We start from the raw sequence: 15,569 nt of genomic DNA on the forward strand, positions 1-15,569 counted from the left end.
GGGGTCAGGATGGCTGCAGTCCTGTCTGGGCATGCTGGGAGTTGTAGTTCTGCAGTGAGGTGGGGTCAGGATGGCCGCAGTCCTGTCTGGGCATGCTGGGAGTTGTGGTTCTGCAGTGAGGTGGGGTCAGGATGGCGGCAGTCCTGTCTGGGCATGCTGCTGGGAGTTGTGGTTCTGCAGTGAGGTGGGGTCAGGATGGCGGCAGTCCTGTCTGGGCATGCTGGGAGTTGTAGTTCTGTAGTGAGGTGGGGTCAGGATGGCCGCAGTCCTGTCCGGGCATGCTGGGAGTTGTAGTTCTGCAGTGAGGTGGGGTCAGGATGGCCGCAGTCCTGTCTGGGAATGCTGGGAGTTGTAGTTCTGCAGTGAGGTGGGGTCAGGATGGCCGCAGTCCTGTCTGGGCATGCTGGGAGTTGTGGTTCTGTAGTGAGGTGGGGTCAGGATGGCCGCAGTCCTGTCTGGGCATGCTGGGAGTTGTAGTTCTGCAGTGAGGTGGGGTCAGGATGGCCGCAGTCCTGTCTGGGAATGCTGGGAGTTGTAGTTCTGCAGTGAGGTGGGGTCAGGATGGCCGCAGTCCTGTCTGGGCATGCTGGGAGTTGTGGTTCTGTAGTGAGGTGGGGTCAGGATGGCCGCAGTCCTGTCTGGGCATGCTGGGAGTTGTAGTTCTGCAGTGAGGTGGGGTCAGGATGGCGGCAGTCCTGTCTGGGCATGCTGGGAGTTGTAGTTCTGCAGTGAGGTGGGGTCAGGATGGCGGCAGTCCTGTCTGGGCATGCTGGGAGTTGTAGTTCTGCAGTGAGGTGGGGTCAGGATGGCGGCAGTCCTGTCTGGGCATGCTGGGAGTTGTAGTTCTGCAGTCAGGCACATCGGGGTGATATAATAACACCGGTTTGTTGTGCACACAGGTATCACCCTCCGCCATCATATGACCCATCCAGGAATCATGGAGAACCAGCAACAGTGGCCATCCAGTGTGGGACTACAACTCCCAGCAGGACGGCAGCAGCAGCCCAGACCTTGGATTCTATAACTATTCTATAACCACTGGATCCTTCAGTCCTTCACTGATATACTATAAGTTATTACTATTGGAACTGCAAACCCTGTGGAACTACAACTCCCAGCAGGCTGTTTGCACATAATTCACTGTAACCAAGGACTATTGGGAGGTTACGGTATGCCAACTACACAGAGCAATATGTATCCCATCTCTATCTATATACAGTGACCTGCTGGCTATATACTGGCTGCGCAGTGTATACAACCTGCACTCTGTAATCACTGCACAGTCACGTGACCCGGCGCGCGGAGCTGATTGGTCTGACCCGCTGGAGGAGCCGTCCGTCATGTGACACAAACAGGAAGTGTCGCTGGTGTCTGCCGCAGCTATGGATCCCTGGTGGGTGCAGTATAACGCCGGAGCAGTGTGTATCGTGTGTATAGTACAACAAGTCTCAGCAATGCGTGCGAGTGCTTTGTGTGGTAGGCTGGCGATAGTGGCAGCATGTGTCCCCCCAGGTGTAAGCGTGTCACGTCCTGTCCCCTCAGGTGTAAGCGTGTCACCGTCCTGTCCCCCCCCCCTCAGGTGTAAGCGTGTCACGTCCTGTCCCCTCAGGTGTAAGCGTGTCACCGTCCTGTCCCCCCCCCCCCCAGGTGTAAGCGTGTCACGTCCTGTCCCCTCAGGTGTAAGCGTGTCACCGTCCTGTCCCCCCCCCCTCAGGTGTAAGTGTGTCACGTCCTGTCCCCCCAGGTGTAAGCGTGTCACGTCCTGTCCCCCCAGGTGTAAGCGTGTCACCGTCCTGTCCCCCCCCCCCCCCCAGGTGTAAGCGTGTCACCGTCCTGTCCCCCCCCCAGGTGTAAGCATGTCACCGTCCTGTCCCCCCCCCCCAGGTGTAAGCGTGTCACCGTCCTGTCCCCCCCCCAGGTGTAAGCATGTCACCGTCCTGTCCCCCCCCCCAGGTGTAAGCGTGTCACCGTCCTGTCCCCCCCCCAGGTGTAAGCATGTCACCGTCCTGTCCCCCCCCCAGGTGTAAGCGTGTCACCGTCCTGTCCCCCCAGGTGTAAGCGTGTCACCGTCCTGTGCCCCCAGGTGTAAGCGTGTCACCGTCCTGTCCCCCCCCCCAGGTGTAAGCATGTCACCGTCCTGTCCCCCCAGGTGTAAGCGTGTCACCGTCCTGTCCCCCCCCCAGGTGTAAGCATGTCCCCGTCCTGTCCCCCCCCCAGGTGTAAGCGTGTCACCGTCCTGTCCCCCCAGGTGTAAGCGTGTCACCGTCCTGTGCCCCCAGGTGTGAGCGTGTCACCGTCCTGTCCCCCCAGGTGTAAGTGTGTCACCGTCCTGTCCCCCCAGGTGTAAGCGTGTCACCATCCTGTCCCCCCAGGTGTAAGTGTGTCACCGTCCTGTCCCCCCAGGTGTAAGCGTGTCACCGTCCTCCCCCCCCCCCAGGTGTAAGCGTGTCACCGTCCTGTCCCCCCAGGTGTAAGCGTGTCACCATCCTCCCCCCCAGGTGTAAGCGTGTCACCGTCCTCCCCCCCCCCCCCAGGTGTAAGTGTGTCACGTCCTGTCCCCCCAGGTGTAAGCGTGTCACGTCCTGTCCCCCCAGGTGTAAGCGTGTCACCGTCCTGTCCCCCCAGGTGTAAGCGTGTCACCGTCCTGTCCCCCCAGGTGTAAGCGTGTCACCGTCCTGTGCCCCCAGGTGTAAGCGTGTCACGTCCTGTCCCCCCAGGTGTAAGCGTGTCACGTCCTGTCCCCCCAGGTGTAAGCGTGTCACCGTCCTGTCCCCCCAGGTGTAAGCGTGTCACCGTCCTGTCCCCCCAGGTGTAAGCGTGTCACCGTCCTGTCCCCCCAGGTGTAAGCGTGTCACCGTCCTGTCCCCCCCCCAGGTGTAAGCGTGTCACTGTCCTGTCCCCCCAGGTGTAAGTGTGTCATTGTCCTGTCCCCCCAGGTGTAAGTGTGTCACTGTCCTGTCCCCCCAGGTGTAAGCGTGTCACTGTCCTGTCCCCCCAGGTGTAAGCGTGTCACCGTCCTGTCTCCCCCCAGGTGTAAGCGTGTCACTGTCCTGTCCCCCCAGGTGTAAGCGTGTCACTGTCCTGTCCCCCCAGGTGTAAGCGTGTCACCGTCCTCCCCCCCCAGGTGTAAGCGTGTCACCGTCCTGTCTCCCCCCCCCAAGTGTAAGCGTGTCACCGTCCTCCCCCCCCAGGTGTAAGCGTGTCACTGTCCTGTCTCCCCCCCCCCAAGTGTAAGCGTGTCACCGTCCTGTCCCCCCAGGGGTAAGCGTGTCACCGTCCTGTCCCCCCAGGGGTAAGCGTGTCACCGTCCTGTCCCCCCAGGTGTAAGCGTGTCACCGTCCTGTCCCCCCAGGTGTAAGCGTGTCACCGTCCTGTCCCCCCAGGTGTAAGCGTGTCACCGTCCTGTCTCCCCCCCAGGTGTAAGCGTGTCACCGTCCTGTCCCCCCAGGTGTAAGCGTGTCACCGTCCTGTCCCCCCAGGTGTAAGCGTGTCACCGTCCTGTCCCCCCAGGTGTAAGCGTGTCAACGTCCTGTCTCCCCCCCAGGTGTAAGCGTGTCACCGTCCTGTCCCCCCAGGTGTAAGCGTGTCACCGTCCTGTCCCCCCAGGTGTAAGCGTGTCACCGTCCTGTCTCCGCCCCAGGTGTAAGCGTGTCACCGTCCTGTCCCCCCAGGTGTAAGCGTGTCACTGTCCTGTCCCCCCCCCCCCAGGTGTAAGCGTGTCATGTCCTGTCCCCCCAGGTGTAAGCGTGTCACTGTCCTGTCCCCCCAGGTGTAAGCGTGTCACTGTCCTGTCCCCCCAGGTGTAAGCGTATCACCGTCCTGTCCCCCCAGGTGTAAGCGTGTCACCGTCCTGTCTCCCCCCAGGTGTAAGCGTGTCACCGTCCTGTCTCCCCCCAGGTGTAAGCGTGTCACCGTCCTCCCCCCCCCAGGTGTAAGCGTGTCACCGTCCTCCCCCCCCCCCCCCCCCCCAGGTGTAAGCGTGTCACTGTGCTGTCCCCCCAGGTGTAAGTGTGTCACCGTCCTGTCCCCCCAGGGGTAAGTGTGTCACCGTCCTGTCTCCCCCCAGATGTAAGCGTGTCACCGTCCTGTCCCCCCAGTTGTACACGTCTCAGCATCCTGTCCCCCCAGTTGTACGCGTGTCACTGTCCTGTCCCCCCAGGGGTACGTGTGTGTCACCGTCCTGTCTCCCCCCAGATGTAAGCGTGTCACCGTCCTGTCCCCCCAGTTGTACACGTCTCAGCATCCTGTCCCCCCATTTGTTCGCGTGTCACTGTCCCATCCCCCCAGGGGTAAGCGTGTCACTGTCCTGTATATCCCCATGAGCGCCCCCTGCAGGACCGTCATTATCCTGTGACCTCCGGTATTATATTATAGTGTTGTGTGTTGCTGCTACGCTGTATTTTCACTCTTTACCATTCTTCTTATTCACTATTTATGGTGTACACATACACATCAGGAACACACATATTTTCCACAATTTATCATGGTGACTGTTACTATATTTATACTGGAGTTCACGCTAGTGTCCTGCACTAATACATTGTCTATACACATTACATGAATGCCGACCATCCTTTCTGATATTGGTGGGATGCATGTAGGGGGGCCCCGACTCCAACATGGTTGATCCTTTTGGTGTCAGGGGATATAGGCCAACAACAGAGGATCCCGGAGGGGGCAGAGTGGAGGAGCCTGGATGAAGTGCAGGAGTTTGGAGGGGGCTGAGCGCAGAAGCCTGGATGAAGTGGAGGAACCCGGAGGGGGCTGAGTGCAGAAGCTTGGATAAAGTGGAGGAACCCGGAGGGGGCTGAGTGCAGAAGCTTGGATAAAGTGGAGGAACCCGGAGGGGAGGGGAGACTGGATGAAGTGGAGGAGTCTGGAGGGGGTTTAGCGCAGAAGCCTGGATGAAGTGGAGGAGTCTGGAGAGGGCCGAGCAGAGGAGGCTGGATGAAGTGGAGGGGGCTGAGCAGGGTAGGCTGGATGAAATGAAGGAGTCTGGAGGGGGCTGAGCAGAGGAGGCTGGATGAAGTGGAGGAGCCTGGAGGGGGCTGAGCAGAGGAGCCCAGATGAAGCAGAAGAGTCCAGAGGGGGCAAAGCAGAGGAGCCTGGAAAAAGTGGAAGAGCCTGCTGGGGGCAGAGTTGAGGAGTCCGGAGGGGGCAGCATATTTCTCTCTCCCTATTCAGAAAACACTAGGCAGGCATAGGCATACATGTGCTCAGGACTCAGTGACTCACAAGGAATTAAGGGCACTTTATAAATAAATAATAATAATAACTGTCGACCAAAACAAATCATTGGCAGCTAAGATATGAGGAGCTGTTTTTCGCTCAGTAACATTTACAGCGATCCCTCAGTGTCAGTGTAACGGGGGGAGCTGAGCCTGAAGTTTTAGGTTTACTAACCAGGACATGAGTGTCTGATCGGTGGGGGTCCGCCTGCTGGGTTCTAAAAGAATCCTGAGATTGAGGGTCTTGGTTTCACCCGGTTGGGATGGACTGGGGTTGGACATGCATGCACTGCTCTACCTAACTCTATGGGCCACACAAGGAAGCCCAGAGCTCTGTACAGTAAATAGAGCTGAATGGAGTAGTGGTTAGCTATTCTGACTATTTCTGCTTTCATTGGGGGCATGTAGGAAGCCATTCTTGTGACTGGTGCAGCCCCCACCGATAACTGATCTCTGTTCTATGGATAAGGGATAAGCGTCTCCAAATCTTACCCTGGCAAGAAATGTTGATACAGGTGATGTTGGTTACCCTCCATGTACATATATAAGATATTTACTATAGCTGGTGCTGAGGGACTGATCTGGTGTCTGAATTGCTTGCAGGTTGTCCTCGTATGACTCCACCTATCACCTCGCACAGGAGATTGCAGAGAAAATCCACGAGCGGAACCGCTGCTTACGGAATGGAGAGAATCCGGTTAAGGTAAAAAAAAAAAACTTTAAACTTTACCATCATTTAAAGTGGTTGTCCAGGCATAGAGAAAACATGGCTGCTTTCTTCCAGAAACAGCGTCACTCTTGTCCTCTGTTTGTGTGTGGTATTGAACTGCAGTTTATACCATTTTTATACCTTAATCAATCGGCGCTTGGGCAGGGATGCTGGTGGCTTGGTCTTTTTTTTGAAACGCCGCCCAGCACCCCCGCTTTGGCGCTAATCGATTAAGGTGAAAAAAAAAAAAGGGAGCTATGTACCCGATGGTACTTTTGCTTTAAGGCTATGTTTACACAATGTACGGACAATGACCGATGGTTAGCACTCAAAAACAGACGTTGTTTGATACTGTCAGTTATGTAAATTATTTCCGGCCGTTGTGCATTGATTTCAGTGCAATTTTCAATACTATGTGTGAACAACAGCTGTTGTTTGCATTGACTTCAATGCAACACATTTCACAAAGACAAGAACGGCCGTTGTTTTCATAAAATGTACGTTGTGTGAACATAGCATAAAAGGGAAAAATCCATCAAACAACAGGGTTTCCTATATATCGCAGACTGGTGCTGGCTTTTCTGTGAAATTAGTTGGGCTGTTGCCTAGCAACCATCTGTTCCTGTACTGGGTGACCACTGCAGATCTCCATCCTGTACCCCAGGACCCTGGAGAATTTCTGTGTGTGCAGTTTTCTTGTACACAGGACAACGTGAGCGGCTCAGGTTTACCTCAGGTTCTGTAACTATAATCCATCATAAAATACAGTTTTCTATTATGGTGACAACAGGTGAAGCTCCGTTATTAGCCGTAATTACCAGCTTATCGCTGCGTTGTCCGTAATTGGCTTGTTGTTTTTTTGGCTGTAAATTTCCAAAGTTACAATATGGAAGAGGGGGTAAATGTAGTGTGGTTAGTGACTGTGCCTCATATTAATGTTTAGCATAGTTATAGAGTGGGCTGAGGTGTTACAGAGCTCCAGACCCTCTGCACTGATACAGTACAGGGTATAGGAGGAGGATATAAGGTATAGGAGGAGGATACAGCACAGGGTATAGGAGGAGGATACAGCACAGGGTATAGGAGGAGGATACAACACAGGTTATAGGAGGAGGATACAACACAGGTTATAGGAGGAGGATACAGCACATGGTATAGGAGGAGGATACAGCACATGGTATAGGAGGAGGATACAGCACATGGTATAGGAGGAGGATACAACACAGGTTATAGGAGGAGGATACAACACAGGTTATAGGAGGAGGATACAGCACAGGGTATAGGAGGAGGACACAGCACAGGGTACATGTCAGTTATTTGCGGCCCCGTATGGGATCCCACAGAAGATAAGGCTATGTCCACACCGCACAAAGTACGGCCGTTGTTGCTGATGGCAACAACGGCCATACTTATACGTAGTGTGAACATGGCCTTAAGCCACGACCCCACACTTTTTTTTTTTTTGACTATTTGACGGACATGTGTTTGGATGGCAAGTCACTACACTGATATCTCCTCCTCCTGTACCAGTCACTACACTGATGTCTCCTCCTCCTGTACCAGTCACTACACTGATGTCTCCTCCTGTACCAGTCACTACACTGATGTCTCCTCCTGTACCAGTCACTACACTGATGTCTCCTCCTGTACCAGTCACTACACTGATGTCTCCTCCTCCTCCTGCACCAGTCACTACACTGATGTCTCCTCCTCCTGTACCAGTCACTACACTGATGTCTCCTCCTCCTGTACCAGTCACTACACTGATGTCTCCTCCCCCTGTACCAGTCACTACACTGATGTCTCCTCCCCCTGTACCAGTCACTACACTGATGCCCATACACTTTGTCAGCTGAACCCGCCGCTGGCATTATTTCATCCCATCACCTCAGTGTGAAGAGCCATAACACCTTGTACATCGGCTGAGGCTGATCAATATAATGCCATATCTGTCAGACATCACGTCCTCGTAGCCCGAGCTGTAAACGCTGACACCTGATTGGCTGCGCTCTATGAAATGACCCCATTGTGTGTTTTCTGCGTCTTGTAGCCACACATGTAATTACATTCTGCCAGATATATTACATGTTAACGGACACAAATCTATAATTACCGCTATCACCTCTGTATTGGAAACATCATCCGATCTGGCCGTGTGTTATTTTTAGCAGTTATCCTCCCGTCCCCTTAGTTTTCTATAAATAAAGCTTAAAGGGGTTATACAGGATTAGACGAAGCACAGAAAAACCAGCGCCTCTCCTGTCCTCAGGTTTTGTTTTGTATTACAGTTCAGCTTCATTCACTTCAATGGAACTGAGCGGCAAAACTACTATTCCCATCATGCCGAAGACTGCCCAGGCATGATGGGACATGTGGTTTTGCAACAGCTGGAGGGCCGCAGGTTAGGGGACACAGGCATAGCCAATCACACGAAAAGAGAGCCGACCTATCATAGGCAGGGAAAGGGGCGGAGTCAGCTGTGAGGTAAAAGAGGCAGGATTGAAGGATTGTGAGAAAAAAGACAGAAACCAGTGTGAGGTAAACTGTGAGGAGAGGAGGAATAACCTCAGCGGGCGGCCATAGTGACCTCTGCAGCCAGTGTATCCTTATATACAGACAGCGGGCGGCCATAGTGACCTCTGCAGCCAGTGTATCCTTATATACAGACAGCGGTCGGCCATAGTGACCTCACCAGCCGGTGTATCCTCATATACAGACAGCGGGGGCGGCCATAGTGACCTCACCAGCCGGTGTATCCTTATATACAGACAGCGGGCAGCCATAGTGACCTCACCAGCCGGTGTATCCTTATATACAGACAGCGGGCAGCCATAGTGACCTCACCAGCCGGTGTATCCCTTTATACAGACAGTGGGCGGCCATAGTGACCTCACCAGCCGGTGTATCCTTATATACAGACAGCGGGCAGCTTCACCAGCCAGTGTATCCTTATATACAGACAGCGGGCGGCCATAGTGACCTCACCAGCCTGTGTATCCTTATATACAGATAGCGGGCAGCCTCACCATCCGGTGTATCCTTATATACAGACAGCGGGCGGCCATAGTGACCTCACCAGCCGGTGTATCCTTATATACAGACAGCGGGCGGCCATAGTGACCTCACCAGCCGGTGTATCCTTATATACAGACAGCGGGCGGCCATAGTGACCTCACCAGCCGGTGTATCCTTATCTACAGATAGCGGGCGGCCATAGTGACCTCACCAGCCGGTGTATCCTTATATACAGATAGCGGGCGGCCATAGTGACCTCACCAGCCGGTGTATCCTTATATACAGACAGCGGGCGGCCATAGTGACCTCACCAGCCGGTGTATCCTTATATACAGACAGCGGGCGGCCATAGTGACCTCACCAGCCGGTGTATCCTTATATACAGACAGCAGGAGGCCATAGTGACCTCACCAGCCGGTGTATCCTTATATACAGACAGTGGGCAGCCATAGTGACCTCACCAGCCGGTGTATCCTTATATACAGACAGCGGGCGGCCATAGTGACCTCACCAGCCGGTGTATCCTTATATACAGACAGCGGGCGGCCATAGTGACCTCACCAGCCGGTGTATCCTTATATACAGACAGTGGGCGGCCATAGTGACCTCACCAGCCGGTGTATCCCTTTATACAGACAGTGGGCAGCCATAGTGACCTCACCAGCCGGTGTATCCTTATATACAGACAGCAGGAGGCCATAGTGACCTCACCAGCCGGTGTATCCCTATATACAGACAGTGGGCAGCCATAGTGACCTCACCAGCCGGTGTATCCTTATATACAGAGTAGTAGGGGTCCCTGTATTCATGTGATGGCAGGAAGTGTTGTCATGTGGACATCTTTCCGGACGAGCAGCTGACTCTTAGTTCTGCTTGTACTGTAAACATGGAGTACACAGGTCCCGGTGTTTGTAGTGACAACAATGGTGGCTGACCGTGCCGCAGATCATCGCCTTAGTCACCGGCTGGAGGGGGGAGACATGTTTTTATCGCAGCTTTGTTTTTCCGTTAAAATTTTTTCCAAAACTTGATGTGTTTGCTTGTCGGTGGGTTAATGTAAGGGGCGAGGAGCAGCCTCAGGATGTGGTATAGGTAGCGGCACAGGACGGGGCCCTCTGCTGGTCACTTGCTCTCACTACAGTGCCATAGTATGTATATGCATACATACACGGTGAGGTTGGATACCAGCTCATCAGGTTGTATCACACATGACAGTCATAGATACAGGCAGTATCAGATGATAGGCTTAGATACAGTGGCTCTGCAGACGGTATCACACATGACATGCTTAGATACACTATTGTAGAAGAATATGTAATTATAGGATTATATATATATTTTTTCTGTCTATTCCAGCAGTATCACACAAGGCGAGTTTAGTTACACCAGCTTCATTGACACACACGATATGCTTAGATACACATCACGGTGGGCAGTATCATACATAGTAATTTTAGATGCACCTTCTCAGTAGACAGTATCACACATCACAGGCTTAGATCCACCAGCTAGTGAGACTGTATAACACATGATAGTACTAAATACACCCGATCATCAGACAGTATCACACACAGTAGGCTTAGATACACCAGCAGCTAGTGCCTGCCTTGTTTAATTCCCTCATAGTGACCCGTCTGACATGTTGGTTTCTTCTTACAGATAAATGTCACAGTGCGATCGCTCATGAAGCGGCTGGAGGAGAATATCGGACAATTGCGGGTCTCCTTGCTGAGATCCGTCTCCACCAGGCAGATGTATCCTTGCATGTCTGGTGACAGAAGGGGGCGCCATCCTATATTTAGAGACCATGACATCCATGGTGGGGAGGAAGCGGAGGACCACCATGCACACTGCTTTATGAACCCCATAGGAAGTGCAGATATGGTGGTAGCATTAAAGGGGTAAACCAGTATTAGAAAACACACAGCTGCTTTCTTGAAGAAACAGCGCCATCCCTGTCTTCAGGTTGTTTGTGGTATTACAATTCAGCTCTGTTCACTTTAATGGAACTGAGCTTAAAAACCTCCCATCCAAACTTGAGGACAGGAGAGGACTGTTTTTGTCTCGTAATGAATTATCAGTGGGACCACAGGTCCCAGCACACCAAATCTGAGCTACAGAACTCTCCTCGAGTACATAGCATAGTCCATGCTGAGGACAGGAAATGTGCTGTTTCTGGAAGAATGCTTCCCCCATGTTCATGGAAAGAAGTAAGGCCTGTCTATAGGCCCTACATGTTATAATAATACACAGTGCTCATCGGCAGACCTCCAGAGCTGAAATCTCTGGTAAATTGAGCCACCTAAGGTATGTGGGTACAGAATGGAGGTGGCACTAGCAGTGTGTGCCTAGTGCAGGGGGCATGAGACAGCATTACGCCCTATGGGATGTGCTTTTCGCCCCACGCATAGCATAGTCTTCCATTTTTGTAGAGCGTTCCTATAATGCAGCCATGGTCCTAAATGTTAGATATGTCTTCTCCACCATCCTATACGCTGCTGTTTTATGGTCTTAACCTGGATGGGGCACAGCACGCAGCTGGAGGGAGACCGCAGACAGACCCTGGTGGACGAGCTCCTCACCAAAGAGCGACAGCTGCAGATCTCCTTCAAAAGCGAAGGTGCCGAACCCGACGTCATAAGGTGAGAGAGTCCATACATGTGTCTAGATCCTTTTACATTCAGAATTATATAGTGTAAAGGGGAGAATTATACTGACGGCGTTATAGAAAGGTGAAGAAGGACAGTGCTACAATGTCTGCAATATCCTGGCCATCACCATATCAGTGCCCTGGAGCTCCCCGCTACTGTTACGTGTCCTGTCCCCAACCTCTCATCTCCATTGTGATTGACAACTCTACTGATAGGACACTTTATCTGTCAATCATCGCTGAGAGGAGGAGAAACAAAACACATAGGGGGAGATTTATCAAACATGGTGTAAAGTGAAACTGGCTCAGTTACCCCTAGCAACCAATCAGATTCCACCTTTCATTCCTGACAGAGACTTTGGAAAATGAAAGGTGGAATCTGATTGGTTGCTAGGGGCAACTGAGCCAGTTTCACTTTACACCATGTTTGATAAATCTCCCCCATAGAGCTCTGTTCAACTAAGAAGTCGCCTCTTGGATACTTTATATGGTGGCGGCTCGGATATTTCTCTGACTGGAACAGCAGCTAAAGTCCCGCTCTTCTCCCTCTGTATAGGGCTGGCAGCAGTTATTAGGGGGATTATGGGATGATATCTCCCTGTGTAATAGGGGCAGCGATCAGCCGATGAACAAGCTCGCCTCTCAGCTGATCAGGTCATTTTGACAAATCATCGTCCATTGTCGGGACATCTCCCCATGGCCACACAAATAATCCAACGATTGTTCAAGTGGCCAAGCCCCCTAACTGATCAGGCCCTGTAAAGGATCTTCAAATGCTGCCATCACTGAGATCAGCACCTGATTACAGACCGCCTTCTGCCCTCTAATATTATGGTTTTATATCAGCTGAACCTGTCACATATGAAGAGGCAGAAACATTTCATATATTTTAGAACTCCTACTTTACAAGTGATGAGATTTGCCGACCCAACCCCAGTCTTTATCTATCTATCTATCTATCTATCTATCTATCTATCTATCTATCTATCTATCTATCTATCTATCTCCTATCTATCTATCTATCTATCTATCTATCTATCTATCATCCGAAAATCTGTTCCATACATGTGAAAGGAGTTGGTTCTGCAGCAAGCACATGGATTTTATTTGGAGAAATTAGACAGCGATAGAAAATTCTGCAATATATCTGCTGTGTGTGAATTTCCTCTTAACCATCAGCTAAATGGTTATTTTTCAAGATCAGCCACAAGCGTTTATGGGAGGCGTCGGGCTGTAGTTGTATCAAGTGGGAACAACCAAGCTTTACACTCCTTACCAAGTGACCATCACATCCCTCCACCACTTGTGTTGTGTTCTTTATGTATGACATACACTGGTTACAGCCTGATTACTGTATGGCCATATGTGTATAAATAAATAAATATATATATATATATATATATATATATTTCTCCCTATAACTATGTATTTGCTTCAATCTAAATCCCTCTTATTGAGTATGTTCCCTGGTTGTTTGGACTGGCACAGCGTGGCGCCACCATCTGACAGGCTCATTTAAGCCATTATGACTGGTAGCTTGAGCAGGCCACAGGGGCCGAGGTACCGGAGCGATGAATCCCTCCTTTCTTCTTACTTAAGAGCTGGAACGTTATGCCTCCTGTTGTGGCCCTTCACCCCGTGTCCATCATTCGCTGCTCCCTGAGCTGACAGCTTCCGCCCCCCCCACCCCCATGTGACGCTCCACGTTCCGCTTACTGCTCCGGTGATCATATGAAGGTTTTGGGCCCAATCCCCACGTCTTCTCTTCCTGAGAAATTAGGGAAATGAACCAGAGTTTATGTTTGGTCATAACTCAGTGACTCTCGTCCGTCCTGGTTTGCGGCAGTCATAACATTTATTTTCCGATGGGAATGTCACATTCAGCCGGCTAGAATGTTGTGCTGGTTTCTGTCTGGTCAGCAGGATGACAAGGGGTTCTGTCAGGTGGTTCACAATGGCGGCTGTATTGTCTCGTCGTTCTGTGTCTGTCTCATCCCAGGCCCTTGTGTCCAGGTTACGTAGGTGGTCAGTGTCACAGTAACATCCACATGATGCCACATAATCACACTACCCCCGCCATCTTGTCTTTTTCCCATAGTGCATCCTGGTTCCATCCCTTCTCCAGGTAAGTGATGTATACGCACCCGTCCATCCACATGATGGAGGACATGACCCATCAGACCACATGCTTTCTTTCATTGCTCCATACGCTAATTCTGCTGCCCTTTGTAGACACTTTCGTTGGTGGACAGGGGTCACATGCACAGAAAGTTGTGTTTCGCATGATCTGACTCCTTTATATGAAATAAAGCACAATATTTTTCAGCAGTTTTCTGGTGTATATTTCTATAATGATCAGACTTTGCATTAAAGGGTTACTCCGGCGAAAATCGTTTTCTTTCAAATCAACTGGTGTCAAAGTTGAGCAGATTTGTAATTTACTTCTATTTAAAAATTTCCTTATTCTAGTAATTATCAGCTGCTGTATGTCCTGCAGGAAGTGGTGTATTCTTTCCAGTCTAACACAGTGCTCTCTGCTGCCAGGAACTGTCCAGAGTAGGAGAGATTTTCTATGGGGATTTACAGCTTTTCTGGACAGTTCCTTACATGGACAGAGGTGGCAGCAGAGAGCAGACTGGAGAGAATACACCATGTCCTGCAGAACGTACAGCAACTGATAAGTACTGGAAGATTTGAGATTTTTTTTAGTAGAAGTAAATTACAAATCTATATAACTGATTTGAAAGAAAGGAATTTTCGCTGGGTTACCCCTTTAAATATAAACTTATAGGTAAGACAGTGTCTCTTTCTGACCTGAGCACTGGATAGACCCTGGCCCTGTGCCCGCACCGCACCATCCTGCCTCTCTTCACACCCTTCCTAACAAGTGATCATTAGTGCGAGCGCCGGTGTGATCACAAGCCGTGGGCACAGTCCAGCACTCAGCCGCGATCTAGGGGATTAAGTGAACGCCGGCCACGGGGGGCTAATTGGATAATCTTTAATCTTCACACCAGCAAAATAGCTGAGCCGGGCCGATCACAGGACGCAGAGGAAGTTATGAAAGCGCTTACTAAACATGTCAGGGAGATTACACTGTCCTGCGGAGATAATCGGCCATGTCTCGGCATCGGTATACCCAGGGCCGTGAGCAGAGGGGAGGCGGCTGTCACTCATCTTTTTAATGAGTCGTAGTTAAAACTAATTCAGTCTAGAACAAAACCTTGTGTGGTGTTAGGATAGCGGCTTGCAGGTCTAAGCTGTCACGGTAATGTAGCCAGGACCTCATTCTCACAGGCATCGGGGGCCGACGGACCCTGGGAACCCCCTATAAACTTTACTACAGGTCCAGGGTGGCTGATATAATGCAGAACAGAATCAATGCTCCAGAAATCTTTGTATAGCGCATGGACGGGGAACCTTCGGCCCTCCAGCTGTTGCAAAACTACAATTCCCATCATGCCTGGGCAGCCGAAGCTAAAGCTTCGGCTGCCCAGGCATGATGGGAATTGTAGTTTTGCAACAGCTGGAGGGCCGAAGGTTCCCCATCCCTGGTATAGTGTTTTCCCAACCTGTGACTGTTTAACTTTTATAGGACTAAAACTCCCAGCATGCTTTGAAACAACATTTACAACGCTGTTCCCAAACCTGTGGCTCTCCAGCTGTTGTATTACTACAACTCCCAGCATGCCCGTACAGCCCACAGTTGCAGTTGTGACTTCTAGCACAGTGTTTACCCAACTTGTGGCTCTCAAAATGTTGCAGAACCACAACTCCCAACATGCCCCAACAGAGGGCAGTGTTTACCATTCCATGGCTCTTTAATGGTTGCAGAACTACAACTCTCATCTTGTTTTCACAACTTGCAACTTAAACTGAAACACTAGAGCCGCGTTTTCTTACATGAGGCTCCTTAAAGTGTCACTGCCATTTTTTATTTTTTTATTTTTTGCAGAAATGAATAGAC

At 51.2% G+C, this 15,569-nt stretch overlaps 1 protein-coding gene across 1 annotated transcript in view; it reads left to right on the forward strand.

Annotated features, from left to right (window-relative positions):
• The first annotated feature begins 1,316 nt into the window (after positions 1-1,316).
• STX8 (syntaxin 8) overlaps positions 1,317-15,569 on the forward strand; it is a 120,018-nt gene continuing 105,765 nt past the window's right edge. The window contains exons 1-4 of the mRNA XM_069952533.1: positions 1,317-1,393; positions 5,832-5,931; positions 10,612-10,706; positions 11,484-11,594. Coding sequence (XP_069808634.1) covers positions 1,383-1,393; positions 5,832-5,931; positions 10,612-10,706; positions 11,484-11,594 — 317 coding nt within the window. The 5' untranslated portion in view covers positions 1,317-1,382. The remainder of the gene's footprint in view (positions 1,394-5,831; positions 5,932-10,611; positions 10,707-11,483; positions 11,595-15,569) is intronic.

This window comes from Dendropsophus ebraccatus, chromosome 14 (assembly GCF_027789765.1).
Source record: "Dendropsophus ebraccatus isolate aDenEbr1 chromosome 14, aDenEbr1.pat, whole genome shotgun sequence".
NCBI classification, from domain to species: Eukaryota; Metazoa; Chordata; class Amphibia; order Anura; family Hylidae; genus Dendropsophus; species Dendropsophus ebraccatus.